The 11,460-nt window shown below is 34.0% G+C and overlaps 1 protein-coding gene and 1 long non-coding RNA gene across 2 annotated transcripts; both read right to left on the reverse strand.

Annotated features, from left to right (window-relative positions):
* Nucleotides 1-459: 459 nt before the first annotated feature.
* LOC125577620 lies at nt 460-5,469 on the reverse strand. Its single transcript, XR_007316039.1, has 2 exons — nt 896-5,469; nt 460-747 (listed from the first exon to the last, which is right to left on the reverse strand). It is a non-coding gene; the product is annotated as an uncharacterized LOC125577620 (long non-coding RNA).
* Nucleotides 5,470-8,125: 2,656 nt separating this feature from the next.
* Nucleotides 8,126-11,158, reverse strand: BNAA09G26200D. The gene is made up of 6 exons (XM_013807022.3): nt 10,870-11,158; nt 10,283-10,469; nt 9,352-9,882; nt 8,870-9,287; nt 8,700-8,781; nt 8,126-8,610 (listed from the first exon to the last, which is right to left on the reverse strand). The coding sequence occupies exons 1-6, from the start codon at nt 10,897-10,899 to the stop codon at nt 8,401-8,403; spliced, it is 1,458 nt and encodes a 485-aa protein (XP_013662476.1). The 5' UTR covers nt 10,900-11,158; the 3' UTR covers nt 8,126-8,400.
* Between the last annotated feature and the right edge of the window lie 302 nt (nt 11,159-11,460).

Below are 11,460 nucleotides of genomic sequence, written 5' to 3' on the forward strand. Positions count from 1 at the left end.
TTAAAAATGTATACCACCAATGATCTCAAACGACATATATAAAAAAATCTCAAACGACATATGTAAAAAAAATCATAAAACTATAATAAAATGATTTATTATTTTATGGTTTTTCTTAAATTAAAACATCAAACAAAACCCGTTGCAACGCAATGAGCTCATATCTTGTAAAAAATATTATAAACTAAGAGGAGAAATTTATAAAATTTTCACAATATAATGGTTAGGTGAATTAAAAATTAAAATTTTCAAACTATAAGAAAATATTTATTTTTAAAATTTATACGAGGACAAATATATAACTTTGTAAATAATTTTCAACATCTAATAATATTTTTAAAACACAAACAATCAACAAAGTTGTAACTATAATAGATAATTTATACTATAAAAACAACATCCTTTATAATTACAAAATATTTGTCATATTAAAAGCAATAAATTTCGCACTTTTAAAGTACATATCAAAATTTAGTATATATTATTAAAGCAAAAAGCCAGTAGGGATTATGCCCCTGTGTTTTCAAGTTGTTTACAAGTTTCTGCCATTGCCTTTTTCCCTTGAAAAATAATTTTCTTCCTTATTAATTCGACCAATCAGAATTAATTGCGCTTTTATGACATATCCACAGCAAGAACAATTTAAACCCAAACAAATTAGACCCAGTTTCGAGTAAGCTCATGTGTTTTTAAAGCCAATAAAAATGGATGTTCAACCCATCCAAAGCATCTTGATAATCAATAACCCTGAAGACAAATAAAGGATGGTAAGTATAATAACAAAATTAACCGTTAAACAACATACTAATATATTCTTTCATACAAAATTTTAAAAATAAAAAGATAATTTAAAATAATTTTTTTTTAAAAAGTAAATAGATTCTCGAATACAAACCTTCAGAGTTTTGATATTATTTAAGTCTATCGATAGTGGAACATCATTTGAATGTTTTTTCCATTGCTTTTCTCAATCGATTTCTCAAGGCCGGATTTTCAATGCTTCAATTCTTATTCGTTCACTTAGAATCGTTATAATCTCGTAGGATTTCACATGCAAAACAAAAGAGAGAAAAATAGATCTCGATAGTTAGTTCTAAAAAAAATAAGATTTAAAGGTTAACTATTAATCAAAAAGGAAGACATAATATTATATCTACCATTTTGTTGTCTTTTGAAAATTCTTATGACTTTGTTGTATAGATCGGAAAGGTGAAGTCAATAACTGATGAGTCTCGTATTTGTTGGTTTTTATCATTTGTTTATAGTCATTTTAGTGTCCAAAAAGTGGATTTAGGGGTCATTAGGTGTTGCATATGTATATTTTGCATGTAAATAGGCTTGGATGCACAATTAGAAGTATTGGGGAAAAAATGAGGTTTAATATGCACATTCAGAAGTTTCGGGGCCAAAGTAGAAGTTCACAAAACCACAGTGATCAAACGTGCAAAACCATAGAAGATGGGTCTTGGAGCAACGAGGAAGACGAAGTGTTCGATGGGTGTCTTCCAGCTTGCTCGTTCTGACGTCCACGGTCCCGAGCCTCGATCCCCGAACCGACCAGCACGAATCGAGGGCTTGAGACGAACAGACACTCGCTGTATGAAGAACAGCTCTCTCGATTCCACCTTCTCGGCTCGTGCGACGACTTCAACGGAGGAGACAGCTAATCCCAGAGCTCCTGTGAACGCGGCTGACGACGGCGATGCAGCAACAATCTCCGGTGGTTCCGACGAGCCGCAGCAGCCGCCATTGATGAAGCTCGAACTCGAGCTTGAAGAAGATGAAGCAAACGCGTTTTGGTTCAAACACTGCGTCTCAAAACGCAGTCGCGGAAAATGGTGTTTTTCGTTTTATCTTTGGCATTTGATTTTTTTTTTTTTTTTTTTTTAGCTCAACAACAACTTTCATTATCCAAATTGTGATTACAAACATTTTAACCTCATAGAGATTTAAACTTCACATACAATACCAAGATCTAGTACCACCTAAAAACACTTAGATGGATCCTACGCTACCTAATCTCGAAAGACATTGTATTTTTCACCACGATGAGAACAAATTCACCTCACGACTCGAGATAAACCGTCTGTTAAACCACCTAATTCTACCACTAAAACAAGATAACAAAGCCATTCATAAGCCGTTAAGAGATCCTCATAGTCAAGAAAAACAAATGAAGACCAAACCATTGGTACCAAGAGATCGGAGTGTGGTGCATGACCAACGACAGCAACACCAGATGGCGCATGCTCCCAATATGAGAACTCTGAGTGACACAGAATGTGATGCTTTGTAACGTTGCTGGGGGGAGGGGTCGAAACAGCATCAACCGGAGCTCCTAAACAAGGGCAAACCAGCCAATTTGAAGCAAACGCCCATCCCCAAAAAAGCCGGGTTGAAACTTCTACAAACCCGCAATCCAGCAACTCTAAACAGGCATAGGAGGAAGCAAATCTACCAGATTTGACACTGAATCGATACTGCAAATAATTTGCTTCGAAACATGTACGCCACCAAGACCCTAACTCTCCCGTTGACCAGTCGAAGAAAGCTACGGTTTTTACACGTCCTGCCTCCGAGAACCGGAGGAAAGCCTTTCCCGGGAGTGCCTTCACGCCGGTTACAACTCTGCTCGTCCAACTAAAGCTTCTATTCTCCAACCGCCAGTTAGGCCATAGACGACCTTCCACAGTTGTTGGATCCTGAGTAGCACGTGAAAATCAGAGCCAGTTCAGTCAACACCCATCAACTGTATGCACTATGTTCACGCCGTCGAGAGAAGAATCCCTCTACGTTCATTTGGCGGTAATAGAGACGATGATGACGCAAACACCGACATTGCACCACGGCCCCTACACGTGCCTCACACCTTTTGGATCTGAACTTCAAGCCGTCTCAACAGGACCAGCCTCTAGATCTGCCGGTGGGATGACGAGACACAAAGTCACGCGCCTCCATCTCCAGGAAAGAACCACCAATTTGAAAGGGAAAACCATCGGCAAGTTCCAACCAAGCCCTAAAAACGCCGACCCATCCTGCAACCTCCTTAGTACCAGAGAGACGTCTTCCACCTGCCTAGCCGTGCTCCGCCGCGGTCAGAACTGAGTTAGGAGTCTCAGCCGCGCTCCAGGATCATTCGCATATCGTCAGGGTCATAGAAGCTCGCAAGGAGGGCAAATAGAAAAGAAGAGTAAAGGAGAGAGACACCTCCGACGCCGGAAGAGGTTACCGGACGCCGGCGGACTGCGATGAATTTTTTGTTTGTTTGTGGTGGCTGAGAGAGGGAGTCGAGAGAAACTAGGGTTTATCAGTTTCCAGCCGCATTTGATCTAATTTTTAAGAACCTATATATATATATATATATATATATGTTTTCATAAGCCAAAAACCTTCTATTTTTATCATCTATCTTAGAGCACCTCCCACGGCTCTCTGCTCAGGATCACGTCTCGTCGGCTCTTATGGCAGAGGCCCTAGCAGTAAGAAGCGCTCTCCTCCACGCGATTGATCTCAACTTCAACTCCATCTGGCTCCAATCAAATTCTCAAGTGTTCGTTGCAGCGTTATCATCAGGACGACATCCGACTGAGCTCTACAGAGTGCTCTCGGATATCGCCACGATCTCCTGTTCGTCCTTCTGTTTCTGTCGCTTCACTTTCATCAAGAGAGAATTTAATGGGCTTGCGGACTCATATGCTAAGGTCTGCTTACATTCTAGTCCAAGCCATTGTAATTCTTGAACTCTTTTTCTAATTAATGCAATTTAGTTGTCCAAAAAAAAATCTTAGACCACCTCCAGTGGGGTTCTTCCCATTGGAGTTATTAATATATGAGTTATATATATATGTATAAGTAATTGTGGAGTACACAATTTTTGTGGAACCCCATAGGTAAGGGTTCTTAAAAGAGGGTTTTAAGAATTCTTAAGAACATCATTATCGAGGGTTTCTTAGGAAAGAGTTCTTAGGAGAATATAAGAAACTGTTTCTTATATTTCCCTAAAAACTCCTTCTTAAGAAACCATGGATAATAATGCTCTAAAAACCTTTATTTATGGAATTCCACAATAATTGTGGATCCACAATTATTTACAGGTATATAATATATACATACATATATATACATAATATATATTAAGAATCTCAATGGGAAGATCTCCCATTAAAGATGGTCTTAACTTTTTTAGTTTTCTTAGTTTTATAGCAGACTTTAACTTTCAGAAAAATCTTTTGAACTCTGTGATCGTTTTGTATATAATCATATTTTCGTTTTTTTTTTTTTTTCAATGCTGAGTAGATGTGCAATTGGTTTTTAGAGTTTCAAAGGGAACTCATGGCTTGTTGACTTAAGATTGTTAGATTTAGAGATTTATCTAATGGTTCTTCATCTATTGGTGTTCTTAATGCTGAAATTAGAGTCATGAACTAGTTTATGAACTTAGGTTATTTAACGGAACGAATGTGTTTAACTAAATGCTTGAAAGAACTTTAGATGAGCAAAGTGTCCTTAACCAACGGAAGTTAATGTTATTGCGCTTTGTGAACATATCAAACCTAAACTTATTGCTTGTTTAGAATCTGAAACTCAACGGAAGTTAGTGTGGAGGTTTCTATAACATAGAGAGTTAGCGCTAAGAAAGTAAGTTGATTATATTATCGTGTTTGAGTTCGAGACATTTCTTAATATTTTCCCTTACTAGCATAAAGAATTAGTGCTACGGAAGTAGGTTGATTATATCCATGTCTGCTTGCTTAAATCCCTGCGATTTCCTCTTGCCCAATGCTTCTCTTACATTGTCACTTTCTGCATATTTACATCATTTTGCATTGTTTCATTTCTGCTTAGTTTTATAAACCAATACCCTTTTTCCTTTTTAGTCTTAGCCTTACTCTTATCTCATATACTCGTCGTGTAACCACTGGTCTCTGTGGATTCGATCCTGAAGTGCTACATCAACTACCATTCGATTGTGATAGTGTGCACATCATGTTAATTGGTGTGTGGTAAAATGCATAAATCAATAACCTTCTCCGACTAATCGTTTTTAACACAGATGGCTTCAGATTCGACATGCAAACATTACTGAAATGAAAATGTTTTGATATCCATCGATGACATAGATTTGTAAAAATAGAAATACTTAGTCTATATAATCATAAATAAAAGTAAGAGAAGATTACTTGGTACAGATCGGAGAAGGTAGGTTGTCGATGAATTTAGAACTCTCAATCGTCTTTTTTAGTTTTGCAGAGAGATTTTTGGTTTTTTTTTTCATCGAAGCATTTTGTTTTTACAAAAATCAATATGCTCATCTTGCCAGTAAACAAAAACTCCATCTTGACTTAAATGGACTTATCGTTTATCCACTAGGCCCATTTTGTATAGAATATATTTTTTAAAAATCCATTAAAAAGCATGCTTTCTTTTTTAAGTATAGATGTTACATTTAAGAATTTAACAAATTAACTAGATTTAGACCCGTGCAACCGCACGGTTGTTTGTTTTCACTTTTCTATACATAAATTATTGTTTTAAAACATAAGTAGTATATATTTTTAATGTTAATCATATACTTAAATATTTATATAACTATTTCAAATACAATAATTTTATAATTTACATGTTATAATTAATTAATTGTTTAAACCTTATGTATTTGCCACTTCTTATTATATATTTATCTTATTGTATTTGCATTTAGTTATTAAGCAAATTAATATATTCATGAGAAAATATATTTTAAAAATATTTTGTATTTAATTTATGCTAAATTCTGACCCGTATTTCAAAACTGGATTTCTTTTTACCAATATTTTTATGCTTATTCATTTTAGGTAATTTATTATTGTATATATAAAAGTGTAAGATATGTTAATTTTTAAATATGTATTATATAGTTTGTTAATTTTAAGTCGTTCTATCATCATATTATATTTTATATAAATAGTTTATATTTATGAAAATAAAATTTATAAATTTATCAATTGAATATAATTATATCATATTTATTTTAGTATAATAATTATATTTTAACAGGATCATGACTATAAAAGTAGATAAAATAGGATATAATTTATTTATTTTCATTTCTAAACGATAACTTAAAATACATTAAGTTATTGTTTAAATATACACAGATTTATTAGAATTTTTAAAATATAATATATACATATATATTATATTTAAAATGAAAATATATTATGATTAAAGTAGTTACAAAGATTTTATATTATTAACTTTAAAGAAATACAAGTTAATTTTTATACATGTATTATATAGTTTGATAATGTTAACCCATCTTACCAACATATTAGATTTTATTTTTGAACATAAATATTTTATAATTACGAAAATAAAATATATAAATATATAAATTTAATACAATTTTATTATATTTATCTCAATATAATAATTTTAATTTAATATGATTGATTATGATTATATAATAACTAAAATATTATAGATTTTTTTTTATTTTTCATTTTATATAACTGAATATATTAATGTATAATAATATTTTAAACTAATTTCGAAATTAGTGAAAATATTTAAATATAATTTCAAAAATGAAGATCTTGTAAAAATCTTTTTAAACAGAGTTATTAGAATTTTAAAATAAATATATTTATATTTAAAATGAAAAGATATCAAAAGATACTATGATTAAAATATTTTTAAAATTATATTTATTATTAGTCTGAATTAAAATATAGTATGAATTTCTATGAATAGGTCCATTAGGTCCATTTTTAAAAAAATCACACATGAATCAAGGTTGTGACTTCTGTTTTAATATATAAGATATAATAAATATTACTAATAACAAATAAATTATATTATAATTTATAAGAATAAAATTTTGTTATTTTAAAACTGATAACACAAGAGTATACATATCATGTCCAACATATACATATATTACTATAAAAATCAACAAAATTATAAATAGATTAGATCATTTTAAATAAAAATACATAATCTTATAATTAACAAAATTTAACGAAAATTTATTTAAAAAGAAATAAATTATGCGCTTTAAAAGCACGGATCAAATCTAGTTTCATTTATAGATTAAATTTATTTTTTACTTCACTGTGAAGTGGAGAATGAAGAGAAATTGAACCTTTCCTTAACATCTAAGAGAAATCTCTTTATGAGCTCTAAGATTTATATTAGCTAGATATAATTGTAACCGCTATGCTAGTTCATAGTTGGTGATGCGATCTACTGTTTATTATAAACAGATCTAACTATTTTCAAATGGATCATTTAATCTGCAACACATAGAATTATGATGAATGATCTTTTCTTAAGTTTGTCGGATCATTTAATCTGCAACACAAATGGTTACAGCAAATGCTTCATCACATCTAATAACGTTGATCACTGGGTTAACAAGACCAGAGGTACTCATGGACTTTCTAAAGGCCCATAAGTCAAATCCCAAATATATCAGTGTATATAAGGCCAGAGCCCCAATGTTGTTTGGTTTGCGTAATCTGTCCTACATAGTTTGTGTATCAGTTCTGATTTCATTTGTTACTCCAGGCAATAGCAAGACCTAACGTAAGACACAATCTTTCCATTATCTTTTGAAACCTATGAAACACAAAATACATCATTATATATATTAGGGGTGGGCACTTTACCCGATATCCGAAGTGGCACCCGAACCCGATCCAAAAAACCCGAACCGAAATCCGAACCGAAGTAGCAAAATACCCGAACGGGTATTGAATAAGGAGAGATTGGATACCCGAACCCGAATGGGTAATACCCGAACCCGAATGGATATCCGAAGATAACCAAACATATGTATAATTAACCTTATATTTCTAGTTTACATCTTTCATTTTATATAAAATATTTATATTGATACTACACATACTTTAAGTTCATATGATGTACATACAATTACGGAAAAAATGATTTGCTACTCACTTAAAATGCATGTCAAGTTTTTTATTTCAAAAATTAATAAAAAGTTACATCCAAAATTTTTAAAAAATAACTAAATTAATGTCTTTTTAGTTTTAAAATGTTATGTCCAAATCTATTAATCATTCAATCTATTAAAAATAAAAAAATTAGTTAACTGAAAGTTATATTTTTAAATACAAGAAACTTGAGAAATGAAAATTTTATTTATTTTTTTTCAAAATCTAAATATCCGAACCCGACCCGAAATAACCGAATCCGAACTAAAAATACCCGAACCCGACCCGAAATACAGAAATACCCGAACGGGTTCTACATCTCTATACCGAAATACCCGAAAATCCGAAATACCCGATCCGAACCCGAACGGGTACCCGAACGCCCACCCCTAATATATATCATACAAAGAGATTCTGAGAATCCAATCCTGGTTTACTCAAATAGACAGAAAAGCATGACTCATCATGAGAGCCAACCACAACATATCTTGTAACTTGAAGCCGGTATTTGACCGGTTTCCCGGATATATTCAGCTTCAGCTGCTGCCTTCTCGGCGTCACGGGCCTTTCTAGCTTCCGCAGCAGCCCGTTTCTCTTCTGATCTTTGCTTAGCCATTGCGATTTTCTTCACTATCTTTGCTTCAGCTTCAGCTTTCATCTGCTGCACTTTAGCCTACCAACATACCAATGCTTTTAGCAGTAGTGACATATAGTGTGAGTGATCAAGACATTAAGATTTATCCGAAAACGTATCACACAAACCTCAATACGTCGCATCTCTGCTTCAAGTTTGGCTTTCTCCTGACTCTCCCAAGCTTGGATCCTGATCTCCTCACGCTTATACCTAATATAAACAACACGTTGTTAGGGCTTTTTACTTTATGTTTCTTCACAGACAAGCTACTATTAAGGTCGTAAGAATGCAAACAGACCTTGCATTATGTTTTGATTTCTCTGCTTCTTCCCATGCACTCGCTCGCTTATCAAACTCAACCCTCTGAGTCTCCTCTGCATCTACATTGTTGTTGTTGTTCTCCTCTTCCTCTTTACTTGCCCAAGCTGCGATGTTTGTCTTCCCAAGCTGAACTCCGAGAGCTACAATCTCTCTTCTCGTCCTCGCTTTCATTTCCTCCTCAGATAAGTCTCTTCTAGTGTTCTTAGACGGGTCTTGTGACACAGAAGACTCTACTTGTTTGCCTCCTCTAGGAGTAGAAGGCAGAGAAGAAGTAGGGCTGCGAAGAGGAGTTGTTGCATCAACTGGTGTGACAGATCTTGAAGGTTCTTGACTCGGTATTGGCGTCATTTCAGTCCCCATATCTCTCATACACACAGAACGAATCGCAGGACCAGCTTCACACATTACAACACTTGTCAAAATCAGTTAGAGCCATCAAATCTAACATTATCTAATTACCTGTTGTGTTATCATGTGATGAAGCCTTTGTTAGAATTGGATGTGGTGCCGTGGGAACCAAGTTAGGGAACGTTTCGAACCCTTCAGCTTGTGAGGATTGGCACGGATCCATCCTAGACTTGGTATGCTCGTAGCCTGTATTATCAGGCACAACCCTCACAGGCATCCGGTTCCCTTGACCGTTCTTCCTCATCATCATGTTCTGTCTGCTCAATATCCACTTCTCAGCATCACTCCATTTGGACGGCACTTGTCTCCAAGGGTATGCTCTTGAGGCATGACTCTGAGCGGAACGCTCTCCTCCACGAACACCACCGTGGAACTCGAAGCTTGAAGAGCTAGCGTTACTGTCATAATCAAGATTTTCATCTTCTTGTGGTCTCAGAGTAATACTCAAGTCAGCCTTTTTAAGTTGCTGTGGTCTTGCTTGATCAGTTTCTCTCATACCACCTTGATTACTGCTCTCGGTTAGGTCCAAAACTGGCGCATTTGGTAGTTTAGCTACTTCTATATAAGTAGCTGAAGCCGCCACTAGAAGCCACACAACAAGAACAGAGCAAATAGACAAACTTTTAGTCAAGTAATGAAACAGAGTATATACATAAACACTAACCATTTTAAGACTTAAAATTAAAAGAAAGAGCATAGAGATGAAACAAGAACAGGGCAAAAAAACAAACTTCAGCTAAGAACAGAGCAAAAAGACAAGCTTTAGCCAAGAACGGGGCAAAAAGACAGGCTTTAGCCAAGAACAGAGCAAATAGACAAGATTTAGCCAAGAACAGAGCAAATAGACAAGCTTTAGCCAAGAACAGAGCAAATAGACAAGCTTTAGCCAAGAACAGAGCAAAAAACAGAGACTTTTGGTGTATCTTGGACTAAGAAAAGGATTAAACTATAAAACTGAGACATGGAAGACGAGAGAACAAACCATGATCATCTTCGTCTGTGTCGGACTTGGAAGCTAACAAGCTGTTCTTGGAGAATTCTGTGTCATCTGAAACCTGAAGACGAACAGGAGATGTTCTTGATGAGTTATTGCTAGATCCTTCTTTCTTCTTGTTATTGTGGGGACCCATTAGCTTCATTCTCAGCTTCGTTGGCGAGATCATGCTCTTCTGCAAGATATATATAAATGAAAATTTTCTTGATTTCTTGAACTTGAATTCAAATAGTTTAAAAGGAGAAACAAATTAACTTTATTTTGATAAACTACTTCACTTAATGGAGGCGAAAAAGGGTGAAAATATCTGAAATTTAACAGTAAACACACAAACACACACAAAAGTTATCTCTTTTCTCCCAGGAATTCTTCTATAGAGGAATCTCAATGTAACATAATGGATGCTAAATCCTAATGCATATCCAGTATTTTCAGTGAAGAGAAATAAAAACATAAAAGTAAGAGTGCAATATTGATAACAAGAATACAGACAAGTACAAAAGAAAAGAAGATTGAAGACCAGAGAAGTGTTGTACTTGAGAAAGAGAGAGATAGATATGAGTTAATTAATTTACCTGCACCTTCTCTATCCTCTCGTACTCCATTGCCAATGCCAAGTCCTCTCAGTCTATCTCTCTATCTTTTTATATTGTTATACTGATATGTATGAAGCTGAAGACAAGACGAGCCTTCTTCTCACTCTACTCCCTCTCTCCTCTCGAGTATTAACTAGAAGAAGAAGAAGAGAGACAAATGAGTGTTTTCTAGCTTATTTTTATTATTTTTAATGATTGATTTTCTTGTATTTAATACTGGGAATTGTTTTGTTGTATTTTTGTTAGAAAAAAAAAAAAAAGAAGTGAGAAAAGGCGACTGTGCACGCCGGTCCACATTTTTCATTTCATCATCATACACCGTTTTGATCTTGACACGTCACCTAACTCATCTTTGTATTTTTAATTACAGAATATTTTTGAGTACTTTTGTTCTCTTCTCATCCACGAATACATTTTTTTTTGTTTCTACCAAATTTAAATCTGGAAAACGACTTCAATTAATTTTCTTATATTTGATTTTCTTAAAAACCAGTATATAACAAAGTTTCTTATGATGAGTAAGAAAAATAAGTAGTGGATTTATGATAAATCGAGTATATAACAATGTTT

The sequence above is a fragment of the Brassica napus genome, chromosome A9, assembly GCF_020379485.1.
Source record: "Brassica napus cultivar Da-Ae chromosome A9, Da-Ae, whole genome shotgun sequence".
In the NCBI taxonomy this organism is placed as follows: domain Eukaryota; kingdom Viridiplantae; phylum Streptophyta; class Magnoliopsida; order Brassicales; family Brassicaceae; genus Brassica; species Brassica napus.

Bases quoted from the DNA above. Each gene is read 5' to 3' on its own strand.
- BNAA09G26200D (XM_013807022.3), bottom strand. From the start codon at position 10,899: ATGGAGTACGAGAGGATAGAGAAGGTGCAG. The intron at 9,883-10,282 runs GTTTGTTCTCTC...TGTGGCTTCTAG, and splicing joins CACAGACGAAGATGATCATG to TGGCGGCTTCAGCTACTTAT. The intron at 8,611-8,699 runs GTTTGTGTGATA...GTATGTTGGTAG, and splicing joins CAGAGATGCGACGTATTGAG to GCTAAAGTGCAGCAGATGAA.